General features: G+C 42.5%; 1 protein-coding gene across 1 annotated transcript in view; it reads right to left on the reverse strand.

Annotated features, from left to right (window-relative positions):
• ITPR2 (inositol 1,4,5-trisphosphate receptor, type 2) overlaps positions 1-18,814 on the reverse strand; it is a 326,434-nt gene that overhangs the window by 188,272 nt on the left and 119,348 nt on the right. Inside the window, exons 20-22 of the mRNA XM_015429433.1 lie at positions 13,211-13,355; positions 10,902-11,052; positions 826-1,019 (exon numbers count right to left, since the gene is read on the reverse strand). Coding sequence (XP_015284919.1) covers positions 826-1,019; positions 10,902-11,052; positions 13,211-13,355 — 490 coding nt within the window. The remainder of the gene's footprint in view (positions 1-825; positions 1,020-10,901; positions 11,053-13,210; positions 13,356-18,814) is intronic.

An 18,814-nucleotide genomic window follows, 5' to 3' on the forward strand; every position in this document is an offset into this window, starting at 1 on the left:
GACCATTATGGTAGGAAAAGGGCTCCAACTCTGACAGAAGAGAGGGTAGCACTCATCAGAGGAGCTTTCTAGAAGTGTGTGGAATTTTTCCTTCCATGGCCGGCCTGCACCAAGGCAGTCCTATGCGGGACTGCACAGAAGGCACAAAGATGAACGAAATTTACTATTTTTGCATCATAGACCATTTTAGAGAAAGCACTTGTTTTTGAAAAACCGCCATTCACATAAAATTTGTGAACATTTGAAAAATACCATTACTGCTATTGTAAAAGGAACTGTTCTGACCCAGTCTTCTACTACCAGAATGCACAAGACTCAGAACAGAACCCCAATCTAGTACAAAAAGCTGGTGAAGTAACTTTATGCTCAAGCCAAAACTTAAAGCTGCAGCTCTACAAACCAGGTCTTGAGTCCTCGTGTATGTTTCTTAATATAAATTGAAGATATCTGATATGGCTTTTCCTAAAAGTCCAAAGTGTCTTACCAATAAAACCCACTTAACAGTATTCAATAATGCTTTAAAAGCAGAGTAAATGTCAGACACACTACCAAGAGCCTCAAACAAACCATATCAACATTAAAAGGCTCCTTCAACTGGATTACTTTGGTCTTACGTGCCTTCCTAGCTCTAATAAAGATGGATCAGCCCCCATACCATAGAGATGGTGCAGTCACAGAGGAAACCTTGGAGGGGATTGAAACAGTCTTCACCTCCCTCAAGTACAGGCTGGAGAAGCCACATAATGGCCTGAGTTCATAGTGAAATGCATCACTAATAAATTATATTAGTGCTTCTGTTTAGTTTTAGAACAAAGGTCTTTTTACCTGTAAAATCTCAATGATTTTTAGCTTGGTATCCATCACAGTAATATCTTCACTCTCTACAGTGCCCATTTGTTTGCTTGGGTGGACACTTGGAGGAACCTCAGGTGCAGCGAGAGGGAAAATGGAACCTCTGCTCAGGACCATTTGTGTCATCATCTCTCCTACACCATGGATGGTCCTCATAACATTGTTTCCTACATATCAAAAATACACACAGATTAAGAGGTTTGCTACTAGATGAACACTGACTGCTTTGAGTTATATGACTGATACAAAAGAAGATGAGTTCAACATAAATAAATGGTATTGTATACTTAATAAAAAGGCCCAGGATTCATAGCTCATTTACAAATAGCAAAATGATTTTTTTTCTTTACAAAGTCTACCAGTTGAGTCAAGTAAAGATATTTCTTCAGCTCTCAGAACAAAATTGGTTTGAATGGGATGTGTTTGCTGACCAATATATGAAGCAGAACTTTGCTGCTGAAGTCCAGCTTCGCAGTTGAACCTGGCTTTATCCCAAGGAAGAAGCATTTCAAAAGCATTTTCTGTAGCTCGAGTTTCAAAAGGATTTCACTAAAAACACAAACTGAGTTATTCAGGGGTACAGCACACTTAAATGACTTTTAGTAGCAAAAGAAAATCTACATCTCCAAGCTAACCATCCAACTTATGTCTGTATCTGTCATAGTAAAGGTTTCCCTTGCTCAAAAGCTAGTCAAATCTGACTCTAGGGGGCGGTGCTCATCTCCGTTTCCAAGCCGAAGTGCCAGCACTGTCTGAAGATGTTTTGTGGTCATGTGGCCAGCATGACTAAATGCCAAGGCGCACGGAATGCTGTTACCTTCCCACCGATGCGGTACCTAGTCATCTACTTGCAATTTCTTGCTTTCGAACTCTTAGGTTGGCAGGAGCTGGGTCCAGATACGGGAGCTCACTCCGTCATGCGGCACTAGGGTCTCGAACTGCCGAACTACAGACCTTCCGGTTTGCAGCTTAGCATCTTAACCTCTGAGCCACCACGGCCCCATGCATCTGTCATAGTAATGAAGTTTTAAGTCGAAATCAAGTGACAAGACCTTCTTCTAATACACACATAAACATACACAAAATAATGTCATATGATATCGTTATCAGGTATACATTATGGGTTCTTTTTGTAGCAGGAACTCCTTTGCATATTAGGCGACACCAGAGGTCATTTCGGGGGGGAACGCGGGGGAACGCAGTTCCCCCGGGTGAGGTGCAGGGGGCGGGGCACATGACGAAGCCCTGCCCCCTGCTTCCGGCTGCCCCGCTTCCAGCCCTCATTCAGCCAGGAGGAGGCAGGAGAAGAGGGAGGGTAAGTTGCTTCCTCCCCGCCTCTCCCCACCCCTGCCTGCCTGGGGCCAGGGAGGACCTTGGCGGGGCTTTCTCGCACTCCCGCTGGCCTTGCAGGTCCACCGCCGGGCCCCTGATGTCAGGGGGTGTGGCATATGCTAATGAGTTGTGCTAATGAGTTCCCCTAGCTCTTTTTCTACGAAATGACCCCTGGGCGACACATCCTTAATGTAGCCAATCCTCCAAGAGCTTACAGTAGCCCCTGTAAGAAGAGCTCTGCAAGCTCTTGGAGGATTGGTTACATTAGGGGTGTGTCACCTAATATGCAAAGGAGTTCCTGCTTCAAAAAGAGCCCTGATTAAAACAATAATGTAGAACAGTCCTAAAGACAATTAAGTAGCACCGCATCACAGATTTGAGAGTTTCTGGCCTCCTAGTCAGTCCATATTAGCTGAAATCGTGTTGACAGAGAGAATGGCAAAATCACAAAAACAGTGCCTTCTGAAGTCACATAGAAGGCCCTTACCATTAAAAAGGAGAAAGTGAATAGCAAATCGGCATACCAAAATAAAGACTGTACAGAAAGGCTGTTGGCTGAAAGAAGAAGAGATTGGATTTATACCCCGCCCTTCACTACCCGAAGGAGTCTCAGAGCGGCTTACAATCTCCTTTCCCTTCCCCTCCCCACAACAGGCACCCTGTGAGGTAGGTGGGGCTGAGAGAGCTCTGACAGAAACTGCTCTTTTTCAAGGACAGCTGTACGAGAACTATGGCTGGTCCAAGGTCATCCAGCAGGTGCATGTGGAGGAGTGGGGAATCAAACCCAGTTCTCCCAGATTAAAGGCCACACACTTAACCACTGCACCAAACTGGCAGAGGATCTATCAAAGAAAACCTGACTCTTTCTTAAAGCCACTGCATATTGATCTCCTTCAGACAGTCATAGTACACATGGATTAATGCGATCCTTCCTTTGTTTTAGTGCAATGCAAAGACCAGAACTGTATTTTAAGTGTGTATGTAGTGTGCTCCTTTTTCCCCTCTTGAATGCACACTTTAACGTGATGAAGGGGTTTGTGTGTGTCAGCAAAGGTGAGAGCTAGCAGAGTCACTCAAGGCAGAATGATCATAGCTGAGACAGGCCACATCAGCAGAAGGGAATGGACAATTCTGATGGGGATGGGGATGGAGGAATCCATGAAGGGTAGCTACTGGAGAGCAGCAGTAGTGGAAGGTGACACTAGCAGAGGATCTATCAAAGACAACAGCAGTGACACTTCAGCTAACCCTGGTTAGTTCTTTGCAGAAGACTACAATGGTAAACCACTTATCATCTCAAAAACCCTATAATCCAAAATAAAAAAATTATAGCACTGGAAGACAAGACCCCCATGTTAGATGACACTCAATTGGCTACTGAGGAAGAGCCGAGGACACATACCAGTAGCGCTACTCTTTATGGCACAACTGGATTAATGGCAAAAGGACATTCAGTTGTCAGGGTGTGCAATCGGTAAAGCCAAACGAAAAAAAACAAAAAATGCTTTTTCAGGCATTCAGCATACCAAAGCAGATTCCCTGACCTGATTCGGCTGCCATATACTGAGTGCCGGAAAAAACCCTGAAAATATTTTGGGGGGGGGGTTTTGGCTTTTTTTGGCATTGCCGATTCCTCCCAAGAAGAATCTTATGAAGAAGAACATTAAATTTTAGAAAGTGAAGTGTTGCCAGAGGCACTGCCTTTACTCTTGGGTAGTCCCATAGCAAGGGAACCCCACTTCTAACCTGACCCAGAGACCCACAAAACTCAGGCCAAGGAAGGCACTCCTGGTTCTGAAACACAGAGCTAGCCACATGTCTGAAAAAGAGGTCTCCATTGTCAGATGACAGGCAACCTCAGAGCAAGCCTCCAGTCTTCCCCCTCCACCCAGCAGAGATTATGCTTATGGAATGACAATGAGTTCTACCAGGTAAAGTATCTACATTTCTAAAGTCTATTCAAAAGCCGCTTGGCAAATAACTCTGTCTCCAGTAATTCTTTGTACTGAATACTTGTCTTTCCTGCTCTGTCCCTCAGGATACTGGGATAAATCAATCAATCATTCAAATGTTTAGCCCATCTTTTGTCTATACTTGAGAGCCTTTTCAAAATATCCTGGCCAGGACCATTAGTGGTCAGATAATCCATTTAACTAGCCACCCAGCACCTGGCTTCTATTGTTAAATTCAGACTCTGCCTCTCTGAAAGCTCACTGGTCACATATAGGCCTTGCCCATCCTGATGCCACACACCTCTGGGACTCATCATTGGTCCAGGAAATCAATTTTTCTCACCTGAAACCAGCCCCCAGGACCACCCATTGGTCTGCATTGTCTTCCAATGGGTATATCCCAGCGTACACATGGCCTCCGGCCGTGTGTTTTCTACCATGATGCCACCTGGCAGGCCACCCTTGGAACCCTCTGGGTTTTAGGCCACAATCCTTCTTCATGGACCTCTGCACATCTAGACAGGTTGTATATCACCCTTCTATAAGCTATCAATCACCTCTGTTTCCTTAGTTCTATATTGTGTGTGTGAATGCTTGAGAATATTTAGTAAAAGAATCATTTTACATTGAAACCAGCCTCCGTGCCTATTTCTGGTGTTTCTGGAAGAAGTGGGACTGCTGTATATAGAGGTGTTTGTTCCCTTATTGCCTATTGCTATTTTATAATATCTCATATTCCCCAATATTGATAATAACTCAGAGCAATCAGGGTAACAGAAGTGAATGCTGCACTCAGAGCAATAAGGAGAAACAAATAATCAGGAGCAGGTAGGATATCAACAGAGCTCTTCAAAGCCACAGAAACAGAGTCCATCAAAATCTTAAAATGTATATGCCAACATATATGGAAAACAAAACATTGGTCAATAGACTATAAACGGTCAATTTAATTCCCAATTCTGAAAAAGGAGATGTCAAAGACTACAGCAACTATCAGACCATCACATTAATTTCTCACACAAGCAAAGTGATGCTCAAACACTTACAATAAAGACTGTTACCACATATGGAATAAGAAATGCTAGATGTTCAAGCTGGATTCAAAAAAGGAAAAGGCACTAGAGATCACAGTGTAAATTTAAGTACTTTACTGGAGCATACAAAAAATTTTCAGAAGAAAATCAGCTTGTGTTCCATAGATTACAGCAAAGCTTTTGATTGCGTAGAACATGAAAAGCTATATTTGATTTTCAAAGAAATGGGTGTTCCATAACATACGCTGGCCAATATTCAAAGACAGCCAAGATTGCAGCCTGGGCTCCGGGGAGGCACAAAGGAGACGTTGCCGCCCCTTGCCAGCCAGCCTGTAAGGGTGGGAGGCTACCATTCTGGCCAGTTGCCACATGAACGAGGGGCAGGCCAGGTGACTGCAGGAAGTTTTGGCAGGCTTCTACACAGTGATTGTGCAGAGCCCTGCCTGGTCTATTTAAACCACGCTGCTCCGGGATCTCAGCAGCATGGTTTTTCCGGATCCCCACCTTCCCTCCCTTCCCTGTATTCTGAGTGTATATGTTTTATTACCACAGCATAGGCAATTTGGGCATCGAGATGGATCCTTTTGGGGGAGACGGGCCTGCATGCTCACCTCCCCCATTTGGGGACTCTCTTAAGCGGTCTTGGCGGTTGAGCCACTATGCAGTATGCCCAGCTCAGGGACTGTTTGAAGTCTTGCCACCAGGTGGCAAAGGGTACCACTCAGCAGCAGCTGCCCTTGTGGTGACCACAAAAATATTGTCACTCCCTGGTTTTCCCCAGCAGACGGGCTCGGGGAGTGGTTTATCAAGCAGCAGGCAGGTCACTCAATCCACCCCCATGCTATGTCAATGCTCCTTGGTCTGTAATCAATAAAAAGTTGTGGCCTTTTCAATTCCACAGAAGTGTCATTGTGTATTTTGTTTCCTCTCCACATTATCTCTCCCTAATAAGCCCTGGGCCTGCAATTGATTGTTTTGATGTGCAACTTATACTCTGGACAAGAGGCTACTGTCAGGACAGAATATGCAGAAACAGAATGGCTTCCACTTGGCAAAGATGTCTGAAAAGTATTTACTTCAATCCCTCCCTCTCTTCAGTCTATATACAGAACATATTAGGAAAGAAGAAGAAAAGCTGGTCTGTTCATATCTCACCTTTCTCTACCTTACGAAGTCTCAAAGTGACTTAGAATTGCCTTCCCTTCCTGTCCCCATGACAGATAGCTCATGAGATAGGTGGAGCTGAGAGAGTTCTGAGAGAATGGAAGATTTGTTTAATTTACCATGAACCTTCTTTCTTGGTGGTGCAGGGGTGAGACAGTCTTCACTTCTGGGATTGTAGTTCCTCCCCTCCATGGGCAGGATTGCCTTTCTTTGCAATTCCCAGAGGGAGGAGTGCTCCCAGAGATCTCTGATCTGTTTCCAAACCATAGCTCTCCTTCTTCAAGACAACCAGCAACTCAGAAAAAGGAACGTCTTTAGGAAAAACGTTCCTGTATAACAATTGAAAACTAACCAAAAACATGGACAACCTCTCATGTTCTGAGAAATGCTATAGAAGATAGAACCAACTACTCTCTAGCCAACAGGAAACCTGGATGTATAATGACAGTGGCTATATAGGTAAGATCATATAGGGGCCATGGTGGCTCAGAGATTAAGATGCTGAGCTGCAGACTGGAAGGTCTGTAGTTCAGCAGTTCAAGAACCTAGTGCCACATGACGGAGTGAGCTCCCATCTCTGGACCCAGCTCCTGCCAACCTAGCAGTTCAAAAGTAAGAAATTGCAAGTAGATAAATAGGTACCGCTTCAGTGGGAAGATAACAGCATTCTGTGCGCCTCGGCATTTAGTCATGCCGGTCACATGACCACAGAAATGTCTTCGGACTGACTTCCGGCTTTTAGCAACTCACTTGCTGGCACGCTCCATCGGAGCTCCGATGGAAGCGGCCTGGAACGTGGCGGATGGGAGGTTACTGGTTGATCCGACCCCCCCCCCTTGAGCCCCTGTAGAGGGCTCTCCGCCTGGAGCACTGAGGGGGTGCCGCTCCCAAGGTGGCAGCCAAGGGATGAGGCTCCTCTCCTGCTCTCATAGGTCTGACCAGTAATGGCGACAAGAGGTGCATACCGGAACAAGTGGGCTTATGGTCTTTCGTTTTCCTTACCTGATCAAAAAGATCTCTCAGGAAGCGCGAGTGAATGAAGCGTTAAACCATATAAACGATCAAACCAATAAATGCCCCCAAACCTCAAAATAAAAGTGGGGGGGGGAAGATCCCACCCCGAAACAAACAAAACTTTTTAAAATTCAGCGAGAGGAGGGGGCATGAAAAATAAGCCATTATCTGTTAAAGCGGAATATATTTAACTTATAAGCAAATCTCTAAAGAGCTCACAGAGACTTTAAAGAAATTTCCCTAAACATAAACAATTTTGTCGATGTCTGGGGGAAAAATGGGGCCGAAGCTCAGACCTTCTTCTGGAAGTGCTAGTCTTGCAGCCCAGGTCATAAGACCGGAAATGAACGTAGACTTTCCCATCATGATTGCTAATGCACTGCACCCTCTGCTGGACCAAATGATTACTTTGAACAACAAAATTGAAACTCTCTACAAGCAACCTCAAGAAACCTCTAACAAAGCAGAGAATACAGCCAAAGAAGACACCTTTAAATACAAGAATAAGAAAGCGAAAATAAACTTTCTTATAAAAGTAAAAGCATCTATGGAACAGTTTCAAAAAACCGAAAAGAAACAAGGAACAGCAGAGGAAAACAATGCTACTGAAGAAGAAGGCGTTTTTGAAAGTATTGAAGAATCATCTCTAAGCTCTACAGAAGAAGAATCTGAACTAGAATTAGGGGCATTAGCTCCAAAATTTGTAAACCCCGGCTAAGACTATGATCTCAGTGGAATTTATAAGAAAAAATAAGCGAATAGCCTCTGTGTCTTAAGTAAATTTTAGCAACTTTGATATATTCCTATTAGACAAAAGTATAAGCATTTTTACTTTTTATCTTTCGTAATATGTTAATGTTAAGATAAGCCTCAACTTCTTTAAAAAAAGCAATATTGTAAGTGAAATATCAATTTAACAATTTGTAAGCTAATTGACCTTTGCCACTTGGGTTTTTAGTGGTTTCTTTCCTTTCTCCCTTAGTTTGTAGCATCCCTACCCTATGATTTCTTTGTAGTTTTTAGCATAAAAGCAATTTAAAAATTATATAAAAAAGAGGTTTTGAGTAACCTCCATGTCTTTTAAAGAGATTTGACCCTCTTGGCTGTTCCTTTCAACTTCTTTTTTTAGCAGACATCTCATCTTAGCGAAGTTTCCTCTTTTGACGTCAAATATAACCACGTTGGAGTTCCCCAGCATTCTTCCATATCTGTATGTTTGTGCACACTTGTGGATGCTGACGAGATTCGTAATTCTTTAAATGATATATTAAATAACAATTTTGATATGAAGTAACAGCAAGCAGGCTACAGGCAGTCTTACTGAGGGTTATTAGTTACCAACATTATAGAAAAAATTAAGTATCTTTAGCACATCTGCTGTTAGTTTCTTCCTCACTGGCATATTTAAGGGTGACACTACTAGAGTTAACCCAGAAGTACCTATATTATTATTATTATTTACAAAATTTATATCATGGTTTTCCTGCCCAATTAGGGCCACCAAGGCAACTAACAATTTAAAAAAAGAATATTGTAAAAGTGTATCATAAAATCCATTAAAACCAAAACTAAAATATACATATAAAACAAAAAAGACAGTAATTAAAACATAAGACAGGAAATAGGGGCCACTGTGGGAATAATGAGGGAACACCAGATGAAACAAAAGTCTTCAACCCACTGACAGAAGAAAGCGAGAGAAGGGGTGGCGTAAGCATGGACAGGAGTTCTGCTGCCAAAACAGACTGAATCTGCCTACTCTTCCTACAGATGTTGGAACCACAGTAGCCCTTTTCAGGAGTTATGCTTCATCATGCCCTACATGCAGTCTTCCAAGCACACACAATCACTGTTCTCTCTGAAAGGGGTACTTCTGAACACTTCTGATGATATACCTGTGAATCAGAGACTACTCAACCCATACCAGGAAGTGAAAGACTTTGAGGGCTGCCAACTTATCTTTCTGACAGGGCTCCTGTGCCTTCAACAGCTATGCAACAAGCATGTCTCTTATTAAACAACTTCTTGTCCAAGACACTAAGGAACAAGACCCCCACTGGAAAAGATAACCTCACAAACCATTCCATTTAAAATTCTGAAAGAGATTTAAAAAGAGATATTGAAGCAAACAGTTAGGAAGCCTACTTTAAAGATGGTTAAAACCCTTCTATTTACTGTTGCCATTTTATACCTCATTTAATTAATGCAGCTGAAAATAATTTTAGCAAGGGCACAAAACTGCTTAATTAATCTTAGTATTTGTAGTTGAAATGGGTTATGATTCTCCTTGCCCATATATTGTTTATGTCAGTCAATAACCCTAGTGAGAGCCAAAGGAATAAGGAAACCAATCTTAGACAAAACTTTCTTCCCAAAGGCACCAAAGAATTTCACAAAGCAAAAACAACCCCTGAAATGCAGCTAAACTGCTGGGAGGAATGACAGCTACTCAGCATATAAGGACTAAAAGGATGGAAAGACACCACCACAAATCCAGCTCTAGCTATTTATGCATAACAACTGTGGGATGTGGCAAAGGAGATGTGCATATAGTCAAAACAATTGAGCCTAGACAAGAATCATGAGGCAGGTAAGTATGCGTAGCTAGATACACACATGCACCCATAAAAGTTGCACATCTGGAATTCTGCTCACAGTCTTTGCTTGCTGGACCAGCACATTTGGCTCCAATCTATATCCTACTTTTTGGTATTATAAAGAGAAACAAGATGCAAACATGACAGATCTCCCACCAGAGATACAGTAATGTGTTGCCCAGGGACAATTTGCTAGACTGCAGCCCAACTATCCACCTGTCTCCATGGAGGCCACCCTCACAGGGCTCAATGTTCTCAGAACTCAGTGCCAGTGGGTCACACAGCCTTAAAGGACCTGGGATCAAAGTACAGCTGAGCACCTTCTGCTGCATGGTGGCATTTTGATGCCCTACACAGAGCTTAACAAACAAAGGGGTTAATTATAAAAATATTAGGGTTTTTCAGCAATGGAAGGGTGAGATCAGGGTAGAAGATAATCTCAATTTAAGCTGAGTAGAAACTGGCAGGTATTAAAACAAGAGAGGGGAGTGTGTGTATGTCTGTGGGTGACACAGTTTAGAAAACACTTGTATGCCTTCTGTTATTACATCTGATTTTAATTCTCATGCTCCTACTGAGTATCTGACACAACAACTGGAGCAAACCAACTTGTTTCATTTGGCAGCATTCAAAATTCCTGCAATTCACAAAGGTATATTTTGAGATATTTTCTCATTATTTTTGACAGTGCCAAAGTAGCTATGTACATGGCACTTCAATATATCTGCATATGGAACTTCTCCAAAAGTCAATACCAGGCTCAGCTATGCCTGAGGATTCTTGCTGAAACTAGTGGTACTAACAGGCTTGTAACTATGCATGAGAATCTGAACAATTCTCAACACCAAATGATCTTTCTTCAGATCTGAAGTCTAGAGACCCACAGTCAAAGGGAGATGAATAAATAACGTATTAGAAATGTTAAGCATTGTCTGCTGTTTCCCCCCTCCTCTTACCTCCATCCTGAAATTTGCTTAATCTTTCAAGGTAGGACGACATAGGGCCTTGCACAATATCAAGAATAGCCAAGAGTGTTCTGGTCAGCCTCAGCAACTCACTGAAACTATAAAACCCAAAGTATATGAGATTGCGAGCCAGGTGCACCACCTACAGAAAGGCAGGGGGAAAAGACAGAAAGATCAACAGAGAGAACACGATGCCAACACTAAACTAATAATGAGTGGATCTGGCCAAGTGCCATTGGAAGGATTTACTTTCCAGATGTGTGCTGTATATCTGCAAGTCTAGTGGAAACTATAGATCCTGCCTGAAACAGCTCAGGGCCTGAATCCTGCCATGAAATGCTGAGATCATTGCTGTGCTTCAAACCTAGGGACTTCAGGTCACTGGAGAAGAAATGGGACCACCTTGACATAAAGCTACCATTCTTATCAGCACACACCTAGACAGCTTGTTCCCTCATCCCGGTAGTGTATGCAAAGTGTGAGGCTCTCATGAATTTCACAACTTGCTGGGCATGATCAGGCAGGGATTTAACTCTGGAGGGCCAGGGAAGTGAGGTGGAGCAAAAGACCACAGTTCCTACTACATTATTACTACCATTATTACTAGTACTACATTAATCTAAATTTTGTTTATATTTAATTTTTAAAGCATTTTTAAGTTGCCATCCAGCCAATTTTAGGTCTCCAAGTCGGTGAACAATAAAAACGTTAAAACAAGATTAAAAGAACATATCAGTATATACAAAACAGGAGAAAGGGTCAATGAAAATCAGTGAGGGAATGCAGGGCCTCCAAAGAGGACTGGATTGGTTAGGGAGGTTCATATGGGAGTAGGCGGTCCTTAATGATGGAATCAGGCAGGGAATGCAGGATGCAGAGCTCATTCACGTCCCTAGGCTTCTTTACCCCAAAGGGTTAGTGCAAAGTATGACAGAGTCTTTCAAAGGCATCTGTAGCAAACTGATGTGAGCTGACCCACATTTAAGCATGACCCAGGAAGGAGAGCTTTCCCTATGCTTCAGTCTGCTATGTGCATTTCTTCAGGACGTAGCCGAACGCCAGTTTACACAACCACTCCACGGGCTAGCTCTGTCATAGTGCGGCGTTTACTTTGGATTGCACCGCTCTACGCACCATGCAGGCTGAATTGTTCGACCTAGATAAACTGTACACATCAAGCACATGTGAACATAATGTAACATAATTTATTCTGCTTCTGTTGGTCACAGAGAGGGACAAGGTGCTATGTGGGGCAGCATCCCATGATCTCTGACAAGCTTTCTGCACCCTGTGTCTGGCTTCTGAATCTTTACCAGGCAGGCTGGGTTTTTGCAAGCTCTTCAGCGGTAGCTAGATTTTCAGGAGACTAAATTCTGTATCCAACCCTGCACGTCTTCTGTGCATGTGAAGAATCGTATGCACTCTTCCATCAGTACATGGGCATGATGAAATGCTGCACTTTGGGTCATGCCCACATAATCTGAGCAGTCTTACATTACCCCAGTGGAGCAGGAAGGCAGATTCCAAATCTCTGGAGTAATTCAAAGACTGGGACATTGCTATAGCTAGGAGCTATTTAAAAAAATGACCACGTATACAAGACACCAGATGAGAACATTTATTTATTTATAATTTATATACCACCCTTCTCTGAATTCACCGAGCTCAGGGCGGTTAACAACAAAAAACTGTACAATTTGAAATCCAAAAATTTTAAATAGCTAAAAGTAACATCAGATGGTGCCAAAGCAATCATACAATATCCATTACTGTCTCGCAATAAGAAGAAAGGCAGGGTGGGAGAGGGGAAGGGAGTGCCAGATAAGGTGGTACCCATTGCTGTCCTCAACCAAAAGCCTGGCAGAACATCTCAGCCTTGCATGCCCTGCAGAACTGCATAAGGTCCCACAGGGTGCGGATGTTATTTGGCAGAGAGTTCCACCAGGTAGGAGCCAGGGCTAAAAAAGCCCTGTCCTGTAGCTACATGGGTCCCAGACTGCTCATGGCCTTAAAGGTCAGTACCAAAACCTTGAACCTGACTGGTACTCCAATGGGAGCCAGTGCTGCTGAGACAGCATAGGTTGGACATCTGTAGTCCGTGGTGTTCCCATCAGGACCCGTGCCGCTGCATTCTGGACCAGCTGGAGTTTTCCAGATCAGTCTCAAGGGCAAGCCAGCAAGGAATAGTAAGGAAGGAGCAGAGAAACATGTTAATCAGCTTTAGTACTTTGCTATTCTTTTCTACCAGGTCTTGATTTGAGAAGCATATTTGGTGTTGGTTTAGGTAATACAAAAATTACCTCAAAAGTTAGCTTGTTCTTATCTTTGTCTCCAAAAGGAAATGGCTGATTCACAACTTCCTTCAGGTACTCTTCTACAAATTCCATTGTCAAAGCAAATTTTCTCTTCATGTCATTCCTTGATGAATCCGTGAAAGAGTCATACCTACATAACAAGGCAGTGAAAGAAAACTGAAGGAGCAGCATTCTCTAGGAGGCAGAAAATGCTCAATACTTTCCCATACTTAACAAGGTTTGGTACATGACACAGGGAGACTGCTAGGGTAGCCAGCTGCCTGAAGAAAAAAGTGCACTGCTCCTTTAATAAAGGCTTACCTCCACGCCATGAAGAACGTCAGCTACCCATTTAGAAACATAGAGCTGGAAGGGATCCCAAGGGCTATCTAGTCCAACCTGCTGCACAACACAGGAAATTCACCTACCTTCCCTGCCCCCAGTCCCCAGTGACCCCTGCTCTATGCTCAGAGGAAGGCAAAAAACCTCCAGGATCCTTGGGTCAATCTGGCCTGGAAGAAAATTCCTTCCTGATCCTGAACTGGCAATCAGCATTACCTGGGCATGAAAGAAAGGGCCTGGTTTATTCGTTCCTGCCCTCCTCTCATGATCTCCCTAAATTCACAGAATCAGCACTGCTGTCAGATGGCCATCTAGCCTCTGCTTAAAAACCTCCAAAGAAGGAGAGCCAACCACCACTGAAGGAAGCCTGTTCCACTGAGGAAACGCTCTGTCAGGAAGTTCTTCCTAATGTTTAGCAGAAGACTCTTTTGATTTAATTTCTATCCATTGATTCTGGTCCAACTTACTGGGGCAACAGAAAACAACTCTGCTCCATCCTCTAAATTACAGCCCTTCAAATACTTGAACATGGCTATCTTATCACCTCTCAGTCATCTCTTCTCCCGGCCAAACATACCAAGCTCCTTCAACCTTTCCTCATAGGACTTGGTCTCCAAACCCCTCACCATCTTCATTGCCCTCCTCTGGACATGTTCCACTTGTTAATATCCTTCTTGGAGTATGGTGTTCAGTTTTTGGGCACCATAGTTTGAGAAGGATGGGGTGAGGTCTAACCAGAAGTGAGGTCTATCAGAAGGAAGTGAAGTCAGAAGGAAGTGAGATCTGACCAGAAGGGAGGTCTAACCAGAACAAAGTGATACCATCACTTTGCGAGATCTGGACACTGTACTTCTATTGATGGGGCCCAAAATTGCATTTGCCTTTTTAGCTACCACATCACACTGCTGACTAATGTTCAGGGTGTGGTCTACTAAGACCCCTAAACAGGGGCGGATTAAGGCTCACTGGTGCTCTAAGCATTAACCAATCTTGGTGCTCCCATCCTTTCTACACTGACCCAGTCCATTTTAGTTGTTGACCTGTCTGACCAGATATACAATGCAGGTTGCAGCAATACAAAAATTTATTCATATGGTAACACAATATACTGTACAAACTAAGCCAAGCTTGGGCTACATAAAGTTCTACAAAAATGCAATACAACATCTATTGTAATATTTCACAAGTTAAATGTATCAAAGTTCCAATATTCATGACTTGAAAGGCATTTTTCTACATTTCATTTTCGCAAAATTCCTGATAACATCCTCGAAATTAATACCTCTCAGAATGTCTGCTTCAATTGTTAATATACACAGTGAGTTCAGTCTTTCTTGAAGGATAACTGTATTTGGGGTTTTTTACATGTTTCAGTTGTGAGAAAGACCTCTCTGTTGTGCAGTTGGTGACCATTAATGTTAAAAATATTCTTAAGGCAATTTCTACATTTGGAAAGGCACTCTCTAGTTTGTCTTCTGTAATTGTGTTGTAAAGTTCCATGTGAGTGAAAGATGTTTTCTTGGTTGTTTTAAACTTATGAAGAACATATGAATGGAACTGCTGAAGCTCTGTAGACAAAGTGTTGTTCATGTCATCTGGATAAGCATCAATGAGTGTCTGACAAGTCTTTGAGTACCTTTCACTTTCTGATAATTGGGAATTAGCACCTTGTTGGGTGGCATTAGGAACATCTGTCAGACAAGAGAATCTGCTATTTCAGTGTACATCTTTCGTTTCCTCCTCATTTCCATTTCTAACTTTTCAAAAATTACATAAAAAGTGGAGATATGGAATTTGTCTCTGGCACTGAGAATGACCTCTGGTGCAGTTCCATTGTTGGGCATTCTCTTTCTTATACGCTTACGCATTTGAGTTGCTTTGTATTCTACATCAGGGAGCATGTCCTTTGCAAGTGATTCAAATCTCTCAAACTCATCTCTTGATGTGTGCAACTGGTCTGCCAATGATGAATACAAATCTGCACATGTTTGCAAGATCACATTTTCACTTTGAAGAAGTTGACTTGTTCTATGAAACTTTTCTAAAGGTTCATTCCAAAAATTCAGCATGAACACAAATTCCAGTTCTTGCATCTTGTTTGCAATATTCTTTGCCTCCCTTCTAGTGTCACCTTTTTGTAACTGGTCATCTGTTAAATCTTCCAAAGCTTCCAGAATCTTGAAGAAAGAGTTGATAATTGCTGTCTGATAAATCTTCCAAAGCTTCCAGAATCTTGAAGAAAGAGTTGATCATTGCTGCAGTTGCCACAGCATGTGCTTCCCATCTGGTGTCTGAAAGTGATTTCAACACGTTTTCATTTCCAATGCAATCTTTGAGAATTCTCCACTGAGCAGTTGAGGCTGAAAAGAATGTGTAGAGCAGTTGTACAGTGGAAAAGAAATCTACTACAATTTGACAGTAATCCACAGCACTTAATCCAACTAAATTTAGTGAATGAGCTACACAGGGTACATAAATGGCAAACTGATCTGCATCCAAAAGTTTTTGCTGCATGCCATTGTAACGTCCAGACATGTTGGCAGCATTGTCATATGACTGCCCTCTGCATTTAGCAAAATCCAATTTACAATCATCACATAAGTACTTCAACACCTGCTGTGCCATGGCTTCACCAGTGTGGTTTTGTAATTCCAAAAATGTGATAAATCGTTCAACTGGCTGTCCATCTTGCAAGTATCTGAGCACTATGCTCAGTTGGTCAACATGCAAAACAACAGGCGTTGAGTCCACAGACAGACTGAAGTACCCAGAAACATTAATTTCGTCAATGATGATAGAGTGCACTTTCTTTCCCATTAACTCAATAAGTTCTTTACATATTGTTTTGGACAGGTACGAATGATTGCCTTTTCCAGCATTGCCATACCGTGATATGTGAGCAGCCAAGAATGGGTCAAACCGACTTATCAATTCAAGTAGCCCGAAATAATTCCCATTATTGAGAGACCCGAATTTTTCCACTTTTCCTCGGAATGCCAATCCTCGTTCAGCCAGTGTGCAAATGACTGCTACAATACGCTGAAGTACATTCTCCCAGTAATTGTACTCCTCTTCAATTTGTTTTTCCAGTGGCTGTGTCAAGCCTAAGCCTTGTTTACGAGTTAAATATGTCAACATGGCATCTCGGTGAGTTGTAGTTTTTTCATGGTTGTCAATTACAGTATTGTTTCGCCAGTCACTGAATCCCTCATTTCTAGCAAAATGCGTTGACCCTTTGGGCACAAATAGTTTACAAACAAAACCAGGTTGTGGCACTTCATCATGTGCAACGTCATCATGAAAATCTGGCCTTGCACCAACACTGCCTGTTTCTGATGAAGGAGATAGATTTGATTCACTTCCTGTCTCTGAAGACTGACACTGGTTTTGATCTGGATCGTCTTTCTCTGCAGTTTGTAAGAAGAAATCTGTCAGCTTTCCAGTCATGGCTACAACAGACAGATTCTTTTGCTCATTCTCTTTTGCACGTTTTCTCTTTTGCACACCACTCAACTGAACACGCTTCATTTTTGATGTTTACATGGGGCTGAAATTAAAAAGGGGCAGAGAGGATCATTGAAATGACTGTCATGACAACTGAATTTGGCTCCATCATTTTACTTTTAAACACATGCATTTTACTTTTAAACATAGCCTATGACACTGCACCTCGCCAACAAAAAATAGAAGATAACCCTAGGGTGCACCATGATCAATTTGCACTAGTTTTATCAAAAATTTTTTACAAATCTTCATACTTTTTTTTTCTTTTCACACTTTTCCCAACTTTGTGGTGCCCCCTTTGGCCCTGGTGCCCTAAGCATGTGCTTAGTCTGCTTAATGGTCAATCCACCCCAGTCCCTAGATCCTTTTCACACATACTACTGCCAAGACAAGTCTCCCCATCCTATAATGATGCATTTGATTTTTCCTACCAAAATACAGAACTTTACATTTATCCTCACTGAAATTCATTTTATTTGTTTTAGCTCAGTTTTCCAGCCTGTCAAGGTCATCCTGTATCCTAACTCTATCTTCTACCATATTTGTTACCCCTCCCAATTTAGTGTCACCTGCAAATTTAATAAGCATTCCCTCTATCCCTTCATCCAAATAATTTCTAAAGATGTTGAACAAAACAGGTCCAGGACAGATCCTTGAGGCACTCAACTGGTCATTCCTCTCCAAGAGGATGAGAAATCATTCACAAGAACTCTTTGGATGCTATCCATCAACCACTTACAGAGGATCCAAACCACATTTTACCAATTTGTCAACAAGAATATTATGTGGAACCTTATCAAAAGCCTTACTGAAATCAAGATAAACCATGTCTACAGCAGTCCCCTGATCCAGCAAGGTAGTAACTTTCTCAAAAAAAAAAAAGAGGTGACTCTGACATGACTTGTTCTTTCTAAATGCTCAAGGACTGACTGCTTGATGATTTGTTCTAAAACTTTCCCAGGTATAGATGTCAAGCTGAAAGGTCAGTAGTTACCCAGATTCTCCTTTTTCCCCTTCTAGAAGATGGGGACAACATTTGCCTGCCTCCAATCTTCTGGCTCCTCACCTGTTCTTCAAGAATTCTCAAAAATAATGGATAGAGGCTCAGAAATTACATCCACAAGTTCTTTTACTACTCTTGGATGCAGTTCAACTGGCCCCAAGGACTTAGTTTCATTTAACGAAACAAGGTGTGTATGTACTACCGCTATGATGATCCTAGGCTTCAACTCCCTTCTCTCATCAAGTGTTCTGTTTTTGCCATGTTGAGCACCGCTTCCCTTGCAAGAAAAGACTGAGGAAAAGAAGGAATTGAGCAGTTCTGCCCTCTCTTCATCACCTGTTACAATTTCACTTTCCTGTCCCCACAATGGGCCTCCCATGTCCTTCCTTTGAACATAAAAAAGAACCCTTTTTTGTTGTTTTCAGCATCTCTTGCTAGCTTAAGCTCAGACTGAGCTTTAGCTTTCCTAACTTTCTCTCTACAAGCACCGGTTATTTGTTCATATTCATCCTTGGTTATAAGGCCCTTTTTCTACTTTCTAAACTAGTATTTTTTATTTCTCAAATCTTTAGAACAGGGGTGTCAAACGTAAGGCCCGGGGGGCGGAACTGGCCGGTCCAGGGCTCTTATGCGGCCCACAAGCAACTGGTGCAAGGCAGGGAGTGCTGGACGAGTAGGCAGAGCCACTCCATTGTGGCTTCAGCGCAGCAGAACAACCTCATCTGTAGCAGTCAAGCATCGTGGGAGCCATCTGCCCAGGG

This window comes from Gekko japonicus, unplaced genomic scaffold (assembly GCF_001447785.1).
Source record: "Gekko japonicus isolate JY-2015 unplaced genomic scaffold, Gekko_japonicus_V1.1 scaffold169, whole genome shotgun sequence".
NCBI lineage: Eukaryota > Metazoa > Chordata > Lepidosauria > Squamata > Gekkonidae > Gekko > Gekko japonicus.